The 17,890-nt window shown below is 41.6% G+C and overlaps 1 protein-coding gene across 7 annotated transcripts in view; it reads right to left on the bottom strand.

Annotated features, from left to right (window-relative positions):
• Positions 1-17,863, bottom strand: part of ZBTB8OS (zinc finger and BTB domain containing 8 opposite strand) — a 57,753-nt gene extending 39,890 nt beyond the window's left edge. The window contains exons 1-7 of one of the 7 annotated variants that reach the window (XM_032388856.1): positions 17,288-17,832; positions 6,748-6,772; positions 6,352-6,473; positions 6,048-6,130; positions 5,020-5,072; positions 3,262-3,298; positions 304-585 (exon numbers count right to left, since the gene is read on the bottom strand). In XM_032388856.1, the coding sequence (XP_032244747.1) occupies positions 499-585; positions 3,262-3,298; positions 5,020-5,072; positions 6,048-6,130; positions 6,352-6,473; positions 6,748-6,772; positions 17,288-17,420 (540 nt within the window). In that variant the 5' untranslated portion in view covers positions 17,421-17,832 and the 3' untranslated portion in view covers positions 304-498. The other 6 variants (XM_032388880.1, XR_004297569.1, XM_032388893.1 and 3 more) reach the window with 6 other exon arrangements.
• Positions 17,864-17,890: the final 27 nt, after the last annotated feature.

The following is a 17,890-nucleotide window of genomic DNA, read 5'->3' as shown; positions in this document are numbered from 1 at the left end:
AAAAAAAAAAAAAAAAATGTGAGAGAGAGAAACTCAGAGCTCTTTCTAGAGAAGTGTCCCAATTGTTAAACTATAATTATTTCTTCTAAGAAAATCAAGTGGAATACAGGATGGCTCTGTCCCACAGGAATCTAAAACACAACCTCTCTTAATGTATATATAGAAAACTGGGGCGCCTGGGTGGCTCAGTTGTTAAGCAGCTGCCTTCGGGCTCAGGTCATGATCCCAGGGTCCTGGGATCGAGCCCCGCATCGGGCTCCCTGCTCAGCAGGGAGCCTGCTTCTCCCTCTCTCTCTGCTGCTCCCTGCTTGTGCTCTCTCGCTCTCTGTCAAATAAATAAATAAAGTCTTTAAAAAAAAAGTTCTGTTCTGCAAATCTCCATATATCAACAGATACTGTAGAATTTATATCACGGGATCTTCTGAAGAGGAAAAAAACAGTTCTTCATAGGAGGGAGTTTTAGGAGGTTATTTTTGTTTTGTTTTGTTTTTTGGTATCTTAAATGTCAATGATCACAAAAACTTCTGGCTTCTCTTCATAATAGACCTGCATTGCTGAGTAGGTTATTGCCTTGACTTCAGTTCCCTAAAGCAGGGGTTAGAGAAAAAACAAGAAAGAAAAAGTGAACATCGAAATCAGAATTATTCATTCTAGCAACAATTGGCAGAAAGGCCAAATTTTACTATTATTCTGAAAAACTAAAAAGCCACATGAAACAAGCAGCTACTTGTACAGCACTCCCCACTCAGCCAGCAACAGTGCAATGTGTGCACAGGGAAAGCGAGCTGGCTGGGCGGTTAAGAGCTGCAGCTCGAGGCCTGGCTTTGTTCCCGCCTGGCTATGGAGGCTGTCTGAGCTCTCCAGCACCCGCTTTCCCGTTTACCAAATGGCTTGAGCGGAGGAGCCCAAAGCTCTCCTACTGCCTGGCTCAGGGCTGCTCAAGACCTCCTGCTTGCAGTGTGACCCGGGCCCGAGGAACACAGACTCTTCTCTCCTCCTCCGCTGCCCACTCACTTTATCATGGGGTTCTCTCTCCATGTGTTTGATACATGACAACCCCTCCTCCCCTGCCCCAGTTTAGAACCCCAGGATTAGACATCCTCTTAGTTCCTTCCTGTTCTAGAAAAGAATCTACAAGAATTCCGTGTAGCGCGAAATGTCTCGGGCAATAGGTGACTGGCATTTGCTAGCTCCGTGGCACAAAAGAAATCTGACGATTTCGCAGACAGATATGAAAGGCACCCACTTTTGCTTTTTTTCCCTCTGCCCTAATCACCTGGTGAAACCACAACCTAAATCGAGTTCAACTTCCTGCCTATAGCAGCACACATCATGCTAACTGGTATCACCTGAAATCCTGTCCACAGTCTCAGAAGGGTCCTCAACCTACACTTGAGACCTTCTCACCCTCTGAAACCATTACTTTCCATCTTCACCACCAGCATCCCTCCCTCATTCTCACCCTCAGGCCGTGCCTCCTAGAGAAAACAGGAGCGATCAGGAAGAACTGGCTCATCTCCCATCAAATCTACCATCTCCTGCGTCTGTACTCACATGAGCTTTGCCTCCTGTTACAACGAACAGCCCGGCCCTGCTCCTGTCAGAAGGCTGACCCCTGACCCTGGACACTCTGTCCCCTACCCCCCTTACCAACTTAAGGTCTTTGCTCTGAAATCATTCTCTCCCTCTCCAGCATGATCCATTTGCTCTGAGTTCCTAGATCACTTCCACATAGACTACACTACTCCTCGCTGCTACAAAACCTCTTCGCCGAAACAAGACAAAACAAAACAACTTTTCCCTTCCCCACCACATTCCCCTCTGGCTATTACTGGTCTATCCAGTATGTTCCCTTTTTCTGCAAACTCTTTGAAAGAATTGTCTCAATGTGCTGCCTCCACTTCCCTCTCTCTCATTCATTCACTCTTTGACCCACACATCTTTCCACTGATTAGTAAATCCATGGTCAACTGTCAATCCTCATCTCACTCTGAGCAGTCTCAAGAGCATTTGCTATCTGGCTTTAGGGCACCCTTCTTCTTTTGCTCCCTCTCATGAGGCTCTCCTTCTCCTTTCCTTTTTGGCTCTGTCTCTTCCAAAGTTAGTGCCCCAGAGCTCAGTCCTCACCATACTCTCTCTTATCTACACCTCCCTCCTTGGTAATCTTATCTAGTCCTATGGCTATAAATATCATCTATTCAGTGATGGCTTTCAGATCGAGATCTCCAGATCCACCTATCTCCCAAACAAGTCATCCTACAGACAAGTGCCTATTATGTGGCATCTCCATTTAGATACCTAATATACACCTCAAACATAGTATGTTCAAAAGAAAGTTCCACTGTGTCTTTTGTATTATAATTCACATGGCCCCCTCTCCTGGTTTCTCTGCTTTAATGCTTCTCTCCCAAGGTTCCCTCACCAGGCTTCATTTCATCATGTTGTGCTTGAAGAAATGATACTGCAACTCCTAGAAGAAACCAGGAATCCTCAGTCACCCTGAACTAATTTAGGTCTCCCTGGCCTAAACACAGGGGTCAGCAAACTGCAAATCATGGGCCAAATCCAGCCTGCTACCTGGTTTTGTACAGCACCCCCCCCCCCAAGAATGGCTTTTACATTTCTAAATGGTTGGGGGGAAAAAAACCCACAAAAGAATATCTCATGACATTTGAAAATGAGATGAAATTCAGATTTCAGCGGCCATGACGTTTTATTGGATTACAGCCACAGTCGTGCATCTCTGTGTTGTCTACGGCGGCCGCAGTGTTACAACAGAGGAGCTGAATACTGCTCTTCTATCACTCTTGTTCCACGAAGCTTCAAACATGATCTAGCCCTTTACAGAAAGCATGTGCCTGCCCCCATTCCTCCATACACATCTGACTGGTATAGAGTAAAGCCACACAGGGTGGCAAATACAGAATCTGGAGATGCACAGAAAGTAGAAGGTGCTTTAGAGAACATTCAGTCCAACACCTTCATTAAAGGGAAAGATACAAAAGCTCGAAAAGGCAAAGGGACTTTTAAGTCTCACAAAAATCTGTAACAAACCTGTCCCTGGAACCCAAGTACTGACTCCTAACCCACCAAGTCAGATGTGTGTAGTCCCAGTGTTTAGACATAACAGGGTCAGAGAAGTCTGAGGAAACCTTATGACTTTACACCATTTTATTAGAACTCACTGAGGTTTACCGTCATATACTGACTTCATGGTGAGGAAGTATAAAATGTTTTTAATGGCTGGATTTAAAAACATACCTGAGGGTGCTTGGACAATGAAAATTCTTCTCCCCACCTTGAGAAGGAAAATTAAGACATGATTAAGACTTCCAAGATTTAATATTTATCCTTTACATATTTTAAAATAAACCTTATCAATGTGGTTAAGATATGAGAAACTAAAAGAGATGGGAGGGCTAAGGAAGCTATTAATTTCAGTTTGATTGCCAGTAAATACAGCTGCTGAGGGACTTACGTGCTATAGCTATTTCAACAAGGTTGATGGTTGCCGTAAAAAAAAAAAGTGCCCTTGTACAGTGTGCATGTGGTAGATTCTTTTTTTTTTTTTTTTTTTTAAAAGATTTTATTTATTTATTTGACAGAGAGAGACACAGCGAGAGAGGGAACACAAGCAGGGGGAGTGGGAGAGGGAGAAGCAGGCTTCCCGCGGAGCAGGGAGCCCGATGCGGGGCTCGATCCCAGGACGCTGGGATCATGACCTGAGCCGAAGGCAGACGCTTAACGACTGAGCCACCCAGGCGCCCCATGTGGTAGATTCTTAATATACATTGTTTAATGACTATTGTTTTATAATAGAGTAGCATGTTCAAAATTTTCACTGTACTCAAAGCTACAGAACGAATTAATTACTATCTCCTATTGCAGAAAGCAGGTCTGAGTACTGCAGAGGCAAAATACATGCTGTAGTATTATTATCTTAAATCGGTTTGCATTTTATAACTTTTCAGAAAATGTCCATGGCCTGTATACAGAAGGCCCTAGAAGGGTACTCTCCTAGAACCTGGGATAAGTATCTTCTCTGCCTTCAACACGAATGTGACTAGAGATCACAGGAGAAGCAGTAGTGGTAGCAGAAAGAACAAAGCTTTGTGGTTTTTTTTTTAATGATTTATTTATTCAAGAGAAGAGGGAGAGAGCAGGGCTCAGGTGGGTGCAGAGGGAGGAGGAGAGGGAGAGAGAATCCCAAGCAGACTCTGCCAAGCGTGGAGCCCAAAAGAGGGCTCGGTCCCACCTCGAGATTATGACCTGAGCCAAAACCAAGAGTCCGACGCTCAAGTGACTGTGCCACCCAGACACCCCGAAATAACAAAGCTTTAAAATTCTGTTCAACTATGCATTAGCTAAGTACCCTTGGAGAAGCCGGATTCCTTACCCGTTTAAAAAAAAAAAGAAAGAAAGAAAAAAGAAAAGGAGGGGAAATAATAAAAGACCTCATTTTACAAAAAGAAACAAATCAAATTCAACATAAAGTGGAAAAAAAATGGACTTTATATAGAAATAACCTAAAAGATATCCTTAAGTGACTGAAGAGATTTGGGAAACACCAAGTCCAATCAAAGAGATCTAATCAAGTGTTTGAAACTCTAGAAGGAAAAGTGTAATTTGTTAACAGAAGGAACCAGTTTGAACAGAGTCCCGGTGTTAGGATCTACAAGAAGGATGCATCAGTGCTTCCTGTCACCCAGCCAGGCTTCATGCAAAAAAATTTTACGCTAAAAATCAATAAATTGGGAATCAGTTTCAAGAACCAGTATCAACTTCATTCTGACAAATTTCTGGTCCTCCAAAGCTGAGGACCAAAACCCTTGCTCCTAGGGCTCATAAAGCTTAACCTACAGAGCTCCACTGGGATGCAACTGGACCTCTGACTTCACATTTTTGTCTTCCTGCCTCCTAGGTTCAGTGCAGAATTTTAACAACCTTCATGACTTGCTACTTAAAAGATTTTCATATATGTGCTGCCAAAGCGAGCACAAAAAGATTTTCAAAACATACCCAATTGACCGTAATTTGAAATTTCTTTGATCAATTTGAAGTACTTTCACTTCCTAAAGAGGAAAAAAAAATTTAATTTTAAAAAATGCTCATAACAGACCATCTACTAAAATATGTCTAATAATTGTCAAAATACTATGTTGTACAACTGAAACTAATATAATATTGTATATCAACTATACTTTAAATCTACAAAAATATGTCTAGGTTATCCCCTTTCCTAGAAAATAATAGCATACTATTTCTCTGAAGCAAAGAAAATTAAAATGTTAACTAAAGTAGAACAAATGAAATATATTTCAAGGAAATAAGGCTTTTTCTTATATATTCAAGGGAAATATTCTTGAAAAATGTACAATCTAAAAACATGCGTCAAGAAATTTCTCTGTAAAACAGAATAGAATGATACAGGATTTCAATCATTCTCAGCCCATTTGTCAATAACACTGTAGGCTCTTGACCTCTGTAAGACAAGTGACCAACTAGTTAGAAGAGTGTATGTAGTGAGGCTGGGAAGGGAGAGAATGGAGGGGTGTGGAAGCAAGGAGGGCCCTGTGTGTTAGGTTAACAATGATGTTGGAGAGGGGTTCCCTTCTCGAGGTTGATGGCAGCAAGCAATATCCATTTGGCTTTTCCCTTTTCATGTTAAGGAAAGCTGAGAACAATTTTTAAATTTAGGCCAACATGGCAGAACTACTAAATTTCGCATGGGGACAAAGGAACACATGGATGGACATAAATATAGTTCAAACTTGGGAGACATAAAAAGTGTGGGTGACGATAGCAGGTCCATTCTTATCACACAATCCTGATTACTGACAAGTATATGGTAAGAGATCTAAATATTACAAAATGCATATACATAGGTCAAGTCAGGTTAACCAAGTCCCTATTTTCTGCAAATCAATATCATCTTATGTATCCATATGGTTTGGTTTTGCATCATGTGTTCTATTCTCAATCACTTTTTCTTTTAAAATCTGAACTAAGAACCCATTGCTCAGTAAAAAAGAAAAACCCTCGCTTACCCGGGGTATGAAGAATTCATCAGCACTGAACTTATAAAGCCACTCATCCAAAAAGTGAAACAGCAGAGACTGTAAGTCATCTCCTACAAAGGACCATGAAGAACCACGATAGTATGAGGTTTAATAATTCTTGTCTCTAACAACTTGTTTGAATTTAAAAGTGCAAGGAATTTCTTAGGCTAGCCAAAAGAGGAGAACAGGCTCATGAATTAATTTTGTTGTTCTTATTGTGAAAATGTACTTAAGTTATGTAGAACACTGCAGATTTGCACGACAATTTCTTCCGTGTGAATAAATTGGTTACCTTGGGTTTCTACTTCTACTGTTTGCAGGGGCTCCACAGTCCCAGTATCTGTCATGTAACCAAACATGGCCATTGCACATTGTTCGAATGCTTCCTCCAGAGTATCTCCCCATGCATGTAACCTAAGGAAATACATTTATGCCCTGTGTAATAAAATCTACAGCAAGAGAGAAAACTTGACAGCAAGGTCAAAATAAAATCAGCATGATAAATACAAATCCAAAGGCCTCAATCAATCTAATGGCATGGAAACCAGGTTCTTTTAAATCATCATTTTCATGTTGTGAAGGAACCAAAATAGGAAGAGAGAATTAAAACTAGGGACAGCAAGATTAAAACATCAGACTTCCTATTTAAGAACATGACTTCAAAGGCATAAATTGCAGGTGTACTCACTGGACATCTGCTGTATGATCCAAATCTGAGGGAAAGAGGGAAAAACACATTATGTCATTAAACTTGACTAGCAGATCACAAGAAACTCTAGTTCATTATTAAGAACATTATCCTTGGGGCGCCTGGGTGGCTCAGTCGTTGGGCGTCTGCCTTTGGCTCAGGTCATGATCCCAGGGTACTGGGACCAAGCCCCACATGGGGCTCCCTGCTCTGAGGGGAGCCTGCTTCTCCCTCTCCCACACCCCTGCTGTGTTCCCTCTCTCGCTGTGTCTCTCTCTGTCAAATAAATAAATAAAATCTTTAAAGAAAAAAAAAAGAACATTATCCTTTGGGGCACCTGGGTGGCTCAGTTGGTTGGGCGGTTGCTTTCAGCTCAGGTCATAATCCCAGGGTCCTAGGACGAAGCCCCTGCGTTGGGCGCCAAACTTAGCAGGGAGCCTGCTTTTCCCTCTCCTTCTGCCCCTCCCCCAGCCCTGCTCATTTTCTCTCCCTCTCAAATACATAAATAAAATCCTAAAAAAACCCAAAAACATTATCCTTTAAAAGCAAGAAAATGTGGGGCAAGCCTCACCTTTTGCTATCCATTTACATAATAAGAAAGTTAATTGCTTTCTTAAAGGTTATTTTTTAAAAAGTCAAGATCTGTATTTTTTTTTTTTTAAGATTTTATTTATTTATTTGACAGAGAGAGAGAGACAGTGAGAGAGGGAACACAAGCAGGGGAAGTGGGAGAGGGAGAAGCAGGCTTCCCACTGAGTAGGGAGCCCGATGTGGGGCTCGATCCCAGGACCCTGGGATCACGAGATCATGACCTGAGCTGAAGGCAGACACTTAACGACTGAGCCACCCAGGCGCCCCAAGATTCGTTTTTAAATAACAATTTCTAGGAGGCAGCAGGGCCAGGAGCTTCAAGGTGATCTAAAATGTCTAATACATTGTAGTATCTCAATAATGCCATTTCCTGCCATTTGTTACTTTTCCTCAACAAATCAGTATCTTTTCTAAATATCTGCTGTGTGAATGATCAAAATTCTAGGAACTACTTCATCATCAAAGATATAAAATTCCAGATTTCTCTGTCTTACCTTTTCATGAACATCTAACCAAATCCTATACAAAATAGGTTTGTCTTTTTAAAATAAGAGCCAATCAGGTCATGATCCCAGGGTGCTGGGATCGAGTCCCGCATCGGGCTCCCTGCTCCGCGGGGAGCCTGCTTCTCCCTCTGCCTCTGTCTCTCTCTCTCTCTGTCTCTCATGAATAAATAAATAAAATCTTTAAAAAAAAAAAAAAAAATAAAATAAAATAAAATAAGAGCCAAGTTTTTTATTCGTTGATTTCTTTCATTTGAAGTACTCCTCAATGATACCCTTGGCTAATAAAGTGGTTTTAGAAAGTAAACTCTGCAATATGTTTATGAGCTTTTTCCTGATATCCCCACCTAAAAGTAACAACCGCTCCTATCACAAACTCCCACTGGATCTGTATCTCAACATTTCGCAGTCTATTCTTCACTGGTATCATGACTTCTATCAGTTCTTCCCACTTGGGATCATAGAATATTCAGGCTAGAAGGAAGCTGTGTAGCTCATTTATTATAATTCCTTCACTTACAAGAAGAAACCTGGGGCGCCTGGCTGGCTTGGTCTGTAGAGTATGCGACGCTTGATCATGATCATGAGTTCAAGCCCTATGTTGGGTGTAGAGATTATTTAAAAAAATTTTTTTTTTCAAAAAGGAAAAAACCTGCAAAGAGATCGTGTGACTTGTTAAAGACTACTGTTGATTAGAGGCAAAGGTGGGCCTAGAGTTGAGAAGTCCCAAGCACCAGGCTAGTAGACTTTGCACCATAACGTATAGTCTTTTGGTGGCACTCAAGGTTCAAATTCGTCTCTAATTGACTCAAAAATATTCTTGTAGACTTAATATGTTTTAGGCACTAGGAGATGACCAGGAGAGAAGATAAACAAGTTAAACGAAAAGGTCAGGTGTTAACCCTAGAGAAATGAACGCCTGTGTCCAGAATGCTCACAGCAATTTATTCCCCCAAATTAAAAACTGAGTATCCACCTATAGAACAGATAAACAAAGACACAAGGCGGTACTGCTCAGTGATAAAATAGTGCGACCTACCGACTCATGCATTAACATGAATCTCAAAAACGTTAAATGAAAACTGCAGAACTCTCAGGACCTAACACCTCTATCCAAAATTCCTGTGCCAAGAGTGGTCCAACTTTAGCACAGATGGGCTTCTAACAGCATAAGCCTTGCTCCTAGAATCACCCCAGCCCGAGTGCATTAGACTACCTGCTGGAGAAAGCGCTACACAGCCAGAATTTACTGTTTGTTCCAGCCAAAACCTGACAATAGGCCCTTAACCTCCCTTTCTTACAGCATTTACTAAAAAGGGCTTACAACAGTGAATATTTATCTCTTACAACTCAGCAGGGTCCTTCTCAAGGACTCCACAGCCATTCCTTTGAAATGTAATCATCTGGAAGGACTCCCAGTCCCTGTGGGAGGATAGAACCCGAACTTCGAACTTCGGTAACTGCCTGCTACCATAGTGTAGGCCTAATTGAATTTACAGACTAACCATTAGTGATTTTTCACTTCTCTGACTCTACTGAGCTCCCGCTCTCCCCTCTTCTGCATTTGCCCTTTAAAAGGTCCCATCACCTCTGTGCAATTCGGAATGGAGCTCAGCTCTTTCTCCTACTGTAGTTACTGAATAAAATCCCATTCACCACTTTAATGTCCAGCTGCGTTTATTTTTGATACTGAGTGAAGAAGCCAGGCATAAAAGAATCTATACCGTGTGGATCCACTTGCATGAAACTCTAAAACAGGCAAAATTAAGCTCTGGTGGTAGAAATCCAAACTGTCTGCCTCAAAGTAAGGATGTGGGGGCTTGCAGGAAAAAAGCAAAAGGGAACTTTCTAGGGTAATGGAAATGTTCTATAGCCTGATTGAAGTTTGGTTACAATCCAATGTATAACACACTCCAGTGAAAAATACATGTATGTATCTGTTTACTGAACTTTTTTTAAAAACATTTTTAAGTAATCTCTACACCCACTGTGGGGTTTGAACTTACAACCCTGAGATCAAGAGTGGCATGCTCTGCCAACTGAGCCAGCCAGGCGCCACCAATCTCATCAAAAATATCTTTAATAACTGGGAAACTGTCAAGCTCATGATGGTATATACAAGTTTTCCAAAATTTGAATTTCACTCAAAACCTTGAATTTTATCATTGCCAACAAATATCGTGTTATTTTCCTTGATGTGACAGCACTTTATTTAAGAAATTATCTGCCAAGTACCCCTGTCTGAATAACAAAAACACAGCTCACAGCTCCATTACACAGGTTCTTTTCCTCAAGGTAATCAATACTTTGACAACCAGCAGAAACACTTTATGCATAATTTCCATTTTGTTTCACAACATTAAAAAGACATGTACTCAGTGGTCAAGATTTAATAAAACTGACAGTCCTTATTGATTCATCAAGGACATCTTTAAGTCAAAATGACTTTTTTCTTTTAAGTACAAGGCGGTAAGGAATAAAGTGACTCCCAGCAGAGTCTGGTGCTGCTGCCTCAATCTGTCCTAAAAGGACAGCAGTTTTACCCCCTCCGGTGCTTCCGCACCATCAGCGCAAATTATCAACACAGTAAAAGAGCAAATAGCTCAGTATTATTATGAAAGTAGTTTTGACATCACAGATCCTCTGAAAGGGTCTGGGAAACCCCGGAGGGTCCAAGGACCACACTTTGAGAACTGAAAACTATGGAAGAATAGGAAAGAAATTTAACGTGGACTGAGGGGTTAAGAATTCCCAAAGGAAACAAGACTTAACACTGTAAGAGCCAAGAGACCAAGGGTGATCTGAATCTGTTTGCTCATTCTCTTATTCCCAATTTCTGCTCGGGGCCCGATACACAACAGGTGTTCAATCATATTGCTGAATGAATAAACGAGATGGTAACTACGCTGAGTCTAAAAGGAAAAACAGAGCTACATACAGGATAAGCTTGGGAGGAGGTCTGGGGGCCATCTGTGGAAAGAAATGAAACTGGGAGAAAATAGACTAATCTCACATTATATCAAAGACTGTACAAAATGTTGGCAAGTAGAATCCAGTATGATCAAGTGGGATTTATTCCTGGAATGCCAAGATTCAATTATTAGGAAACAGATTAATGTAACTCATATAAATATATGATCCGCTCCATAGATATAATCATGAAACATATCATAAAAATATTAACAGGATTTTTGAGCAAAAGGATTTTTTCTGTACAACAAATTAAAAAGTTAAACTATCTTTCCTTCTTCTCTCATTCTTAATTGCTATATTTACTGAATGTTTTTGTGGTATAATAAAATATGTATTTGGTCTTTGTCCCGGGTTTCTGGCAAAGCTCCTAAAACGCTTGGATTTTCCTAAGTGATAGGAGTGTCTTGTTATTCATTAATTATCCCTTTCTGTCCACACCTGAGTCTATGCTTTTAGGGTTACTCAGGGTAGGGCTCCTAGATAGCCTTAGAATGGGGCAGTCACCAGGATGATCAAACACAGATTAAAGAGAGGGAACTTTCAGCCCCACCTCCTCACCACCAATGAGTATGTGTCTGGCCTGTGGAGGGTGGAACAGGAGACTAAGTTATAGACTCGTAAAGAGATTTGGAGAACATCCCATTGATGAACTCATCAAGGTACTAGGAGGATGACGAGCCCAGAGGGGGTATGGAAGCTCCAAGCCCCTCTCCCCATATCTTGCCCAATGCATGGCCTCCATTTGACTGTTGCTTAGTTGTATCCCCTATAATAAAATGGTAAACCCAAGTAAAGCATTTACCTGAGTTCATAAATTGTTCTAGCAAATTACTGAACTTGAGCCCAAGGGGGGCTAGAGGGGATACGTGGGAACACCAGAAATTGCAATTGGCTAGGCAGAAGTGTAGGTAGCCTGAGTGGCCCATTTGGGGCTGGTGTCTGAAGTGGGAGCAGTCCTGTGGAACTGAGCCCTTAACCAGTGGGGTCTGTGCTAATTCTGGGGAGTTAGTGTCAGAATTGAATTGAATTGATGGACACCTAGTTGGTGTCAGAGAACTGGAAAACTGCTTGATGTGGAGAAACCACACATTTCATGTCAGAAGTGGTGTCAGCAGAGGGTGCCTGAGTGGCTCAGTTGGTTAAGCGTCCAAGTCTTGATTTCGGCTCAGGTCATGATCTCAGGGTCGTGGGACTGAACCCAGAGTCGGGCTCTGGGCTCAGCGAAGAATCTGCTCTAGATTCTCTCTCCCTTTCCCTCTGCCCCTCCCCCCAGCTCTCTCTCAAATTAGTAAAATCTTAAAAAAAAAGTGGTGTCAGAGGAAAGAAAACAGATGTTTTATAATGCATATATTATGATAATACAGTAGAGCATACAAAATTCAAAGTGTGCAATGAAAAAAATTTGGAGATGATGGCCCAAGAGTATCAGCTGAAAATTATACTAACGATAAGAGAATTCCATAAAAAGGCAGTGTAAAAAATTATACAACTCAATAGCTTTCACAATTTTAATCAATTAACAGGACAGACAGAGATGACAGCATGAAGAAGGATCATTTACATTTACATCAGAAACAAAAAAGATGTGGAGTGCCTGGTTGGCTCTGTTGGTAGAGCATGCAACTGTTGATCTCAGGGTCATGAGTTTGAGTTCCACGCTGGGACACAGAGATTACTCAAAAAAAAAAAAAGGAAAAAAACAAAAAAGATGAAATACCTAAAAATAACCTTCTCAGGATACACAAAATAAGATTTGAATACCCTATTCCTGGAGAAAAAAGCTAATGTAAATATTAAAGCTTTAATTCTCCCTAAATTCATAATTAATATGAATGAAAAAATACCAATAGTAATTTTTTAATCTGTGGGGTTTTTTTTTAAGTTTTTATTTAAGTAATCTCTACACCCAATGTGGGGCTCAGCACAGAGCCTACTTAAAAAAAAAAAAAAATAGGAAAGGAGGTGAAAAGGTAGCCAAATATATGCCACTCTGGCATACAGATTATTTTGAGCTGAAGACTAATGAGAAGATACAAGAAAAACTCTCTGCCTTCCCCACTATATGCCTAAAACATAATTTTGTAAAGGTGCTCCCCATTGCCTATCAGCAAGGAAATTAATCATCAGAGAAAACTCTAGACCCCTATCCACCCAGAATCAGCACCAGAGGAATCAACATAATAAAGTTTCCTAACTAGCCCTCATCTTCCATTAGTTCCCCCATATATTTATCTTCCCACGATTGGCTGCCCCACAAATACAAAGTGCTTTTCCGTTGTCTTGTCATTTCTCTACAAAATTACTGCTCCTGTCAAGATGCTATGTAAGCTCAAGTTCTTCATTGCCGAAGCTGAGTGATGTATACATGGAAGTCATCATACTATCCCCTTAGTTTTTTTTGTTTTTTTGTTTTTTGTTTAAGATTTTATTTATTTGAGACAGAGAGAGAGAGCGAGAGCAGGAACACAAGCAGGGGGAGTGGGAGAGGGAGAAGCAGGCTTCCTGCCGAGCGGGGAGCCCGATGTGGGACTCGATCCCAGGACCCTGGGATCATGACCTGAGCCGAAGGCAGACGCTTAACGACTGAGCCACCCAGGCGCCCACTATCCCCTTAGTTTTGTCTATATTTATATATAGCTGGTGTTTATCTATATACAGAAAAAAAAAAGCAAGAATGGCAAGAAAGGGGGAGTGCCTAGGTGGTTCAGTTGGTTAAGCGTCCCCTGTCTTAATTTCGGCTCAGGTCATGATCTCAGGTTGTGAGATCGAGCCCCACGTTGGGCTCTGCACGGGGTGTGGAGCCTGCTTAAGAGCTTAAGATTCTCTTCTTCTGCCCCCCGCCCCCCGCCAAAATAAAAAAGAATGGAAGGAAAGGGGCAAATAGTGAGGGGAGAGTGTCCTACAAGATATTAAAAGATAGAATAAAGCCTCAATAATTAAAACTACAGCACTGGCACATAAAAAGAGACAGAACAAAGGAACAGAATAGTTAAGTCCAGCTACAGACCTAAATATAGGTAGGGGAATTCTGTATATGAGAAAGATGTCCCATTTCAATCACAGGGGAAAAGACAGACTGCTGAAGAAATGAAGTCAGAACATCTGGTAAGTCACCTGGAAAATAATTAAATCAGATACTTAATTTCTACCTTACTCTAATTCTGATGTATTGAAGATTAAAATGTTAAAAAAAAAAAAAAACTAGAAACAAGAACAATCTATAACTATTAGCAAAAATATGGTTCTCACAAATATGAGCAAGAAAAAGCCAAACACAAAAGGAAGACATACTGGGCGTGCCTGGCTGGCTCAGTCAGTAGAGCATGTGACGCTTGATCTCTGGGTTGTGAGTTCGAGCCCCACGCTGGGTATGGAGCCTACTTAAAATTAAAAAAAGAAAGTTAGAAAGAAAAAAGGCATACTGTATAATTCCATTTATATAATGTACAAAAACAGGCAAAGCTAATCTATGATGTTAAAAGTCAGGCTAATGTTGGAGGGGGGTTCCTGGCTGGCTCAGCTGGTGGAGCGTGAGAGGCTTAATCTGGGGGTTATGAGTTCAAGCCCCACGTTGGGTGTAGAAATTACTTAAAAATAAAATCTTAAAAAAAAAAAAGTCAGGCTAATGGGAGCAGGGAGAATGGTGGTGATTGGAAAGGAGCATGAGATGGGCTGCTGGGATGCTGTAATATTGTTTATCCATCTGGTCAGTTATACAGGTGTATTCAGTTTGTGAACATTCATTTATGATATATGCACTCTTCGGTACATGTATTATACTTCAATAAAAGTTTTTATTTCCGAGCGCGCCTGCCTGGCTCAGTTCATAGAGCATGCAACTCTTGATCTCAAAGTGGTAAGTTCAAGCCCCACATTGGGTGTAGAGCTTACTTAAAAAAAAAAAAAGTTTTCATTTCCAAATGTACTAGAAGAAAACACAGGAGAGTTATTTTACAATCTCAGAGTGGGCAAAGCCTTCTTAAGTACGACTTCCCAGAAGCCATAAAAAGTTAATAAATTTCACTACATAAAAATAAATTTCTAGAGTAAAACAAACAAAAACAACCCAATAGAAAAATGGGTAAGAATATGAATGTACACATCCCAGAAAGGGACATAACAAATAGCTCCACACATACAGAAATATGTTCAACTTCACTTATAATAAGAAAAAATGCAATTAATATGACAAGATATTTAAATTAGAAAAGACCAAAAAGTATGGTTATGCAATAAATGGGTAGAAGTGTGAGGAAAGAAGCACGCTCATACAATGCTAGTGAGAGTATAAATTGGCATAACCTCACTGGAGATCAATTTAGCAATAACTGTTAAAATTAAAAATATACATATCCTTTGACAGAGCAGCATAACTTCTGGAAATTCACAGATATACTTGCACATGTGCAAAACAATAGATGCACAAGTATATTTACTGCTGCATTGTTTCTAATAACAAAAGACTAGAAATAACATAAATGTCTATCAACTGGAAATTGGTTAAATAAAGTAAATGTTAGAACATCTTTGCATGTATACATGAGAAAATGGTAAGGACTGTTGATGTTGACCTGGAGAGTAAGACTAGGTGGTCGGGAATCGGCTAAGAGAAAGACTTTCACACTGTATACCTGTTGTACTTTTTGAATCAGATACAAGACTTTTTTTTTTTTTTTAAAGATTTTATTTGATACAGAGAGAGAGAGAGAGAGCACAAGCAGGGGGAGCGGCAGGGAGGCAGACGGAGAGGGAGAAGCAGGCTCCCCGCAGAGCAAGGATTCCGATGCGGGGCTCGATCCCAGCACTCTGGAATCATGACCTGAGCTGAAGGCAGCCGCTTAACCGACTGAGCCACCCAGGCGCCCCGATACAAGACTTATTGAAAACTGTTTTTAAGGGACGCCTGGGTGGCTCAGTCGGTTGAGTGGCTGCCTCTGGCTCAGGTCATGATCTCGGGGTCCTCGGATGGAGCCCCAGTAGGGATCCCTGCTCAGTGGGGAGTCCGCTTCTCCCTCTCCCTCTGTCCCTCCTCCTCCCCGCTCGTGATCGCAAGCGGGCGCACTCTCTCTCACTTTCAAATAAATAAAATCTTTTAAAAAACTGTTTTTTGTTTTTGTTTTTGTTTTTTTTAAAGATTTTATTTATTTATTTGAGAGAGAGAGAATGAGAGAGAGCGAGTACATGAGAGGGGGGAGGGTCAGAGGGAGAAGCAGGCTCCCTGCCGAGCAGGGAGCCCGATGCGGGACTCGATCCAGGGCCTCCAGGATCATGACCTGAGCCGAAGGCAGTCGCTTAACCAACTGAGCCACCCAGGCGCCCTAAAAAACTGTTTTTAAGAGAAAAATGAGTAAGGGAGATATGTGGGTTCAGAACCCAGTATGCCATGATAAATAAACTCTACAGAGGACAAAAGAAAATTAATGAGATTTTTTTTTTTTTAAGATTTTATTTATTTATTTGACATAGACGCAGCGAAAGAGGGAACACAAGCAGGGAGAGTGGGAGAGGGAGAAGCAGGCTTCCCGCCAAGCAGGGAGCCCGATGCGGGGCTCGATCCCAGGACTCTGGGATCATGCCTGAGCCAAAGGCAGACGCTTAATGACTGAGCCACTCAGGCGCCCCAAATTAATGAGATTTTAAAGTAGAAAAATAAAAGTCAGATTTGTGCTCCCCAAACCATAGCAACCTTTAGGGAGGATAACTAAACGTTTATATAGAAGATCAGAATCTGCACTATACTTTCAGGTGTATTATCTCATTTACTCCTCAGATGAAGGAACTAAGGTGCAAAGGTTATCTGATTTGCCTTAAGTTAACAAAGCTGTTCATGGCAAAACCAGGTCTTTTTACGAAAAACACGATCCAGGTAAATCACCAAGTTAGCAGTTCCCTACACAGCTTTCTTTCTTTTTTTTTTTTTTTTTTTAAGATTTTATTTATTTATTCATGAGAGACAGAGAGACAGAGAGAGAGAGAGGCAGAGGGAGAAGAAGCAGGCTCCCAAAGAGCAGGGAGCCCGATGCGGGACTCGATCCAAGGACGCTGGGATCATGACCTGAGCCGAAGGCAGATGCTTAACCATCTGAGCCACCCAGGTGCCCCCCTACTCAGCTTTCTAAGTCCTCTAACGTAACCACACTCCAACCACCCCACTGGTTGGAGATACATACGGGCGACAACCCGGCAAACGCTTGAAAATATGGTTATCTTTAGAATGAATACACCGGTAAAATTCCCACAAGGTAATGTGACTAGGTAAATGTAGAAAGAGTTCAAGAGACTGTAAATGTGGCAGCCCAGTTTCCCGACTCTCACACCAGGTGGCTTTTTCCTTTAGCATCCCCCAGACAGGGACCTACAATACAGGGCGAAACGGGATCAAGCCTGAAGCACCTTACGGGGTAAAGCGGTAAGGTAGGCCGGAAGACCTGGGAAAGGAGAGAGAGCATGAGAGAAGTGAGCCACCTACTCACACTCGTACTTCCGAATGACTGGAGGATACTTGGCCTTTCTCGCCTTCTGCTCTTCAGTCAAATTGTAATCTCGAATATCTTCCTCTTCCTGCGCCATGATTGCAGCACTAGACACTCTACTTCCGCCCTTCATTAGCCGGACTTCAGATCTGATTTACAACTTCCGCTCTAGACTCCGCCCCCCATTGGCACGCCCCGTTAAAGAACCAGGACTCCATTCTCGCCGATGTACTTTATACCCTAAGATTTCTGTCCTAGGGCCTGCCGCTGGGAGCACATCTTTAATAGGCTTAGGCCCTATTTTCTGCGTTTACTTCATCCGTTCTAAGAAATAAGGAAAAAGAAATTGGAGGACATAGGAGTAGGGAGACACTTGAACTAGACACCCCTATGTCTGAGTGGTTGGAAGCCTTTTCTTTCCGCCTAACTCCCAGAGTTGTTAACTAGACCCGAAAGCATCCTATATTTCTCATCTGAGTATTTTGACAGTGTCGGGAGCTGAACGGCCTTTAAGAAAATGGCTGCCCCCTGGAGAGTGCGGACTAAACCTCTCACGTGACCCGGCGGTCGCACTCCCACCGGCTCCGCGCGCGCGCAATCGAA

The sequence above is a fragment of the Phoca vitulina genome, unplaced genomic scaffold (genome assembly GCF_004348235.1).
Source record: "Phoca vitulina isolate PV1807 unplaced genomic scaffold, GSC_HSeal_1.0 scaffold2, whole genome shotgun sequence".
NCBI classification, from domain to species: domain Eukaryota; kingdom Metazoa; phylum Chordata; class Mammalia; order Carnivora; family Phocidae; genus Phoca; species Phoca vitulina.
This window is presented reverse-complemented; position numbering and strand designations above follow the sequence as displayed.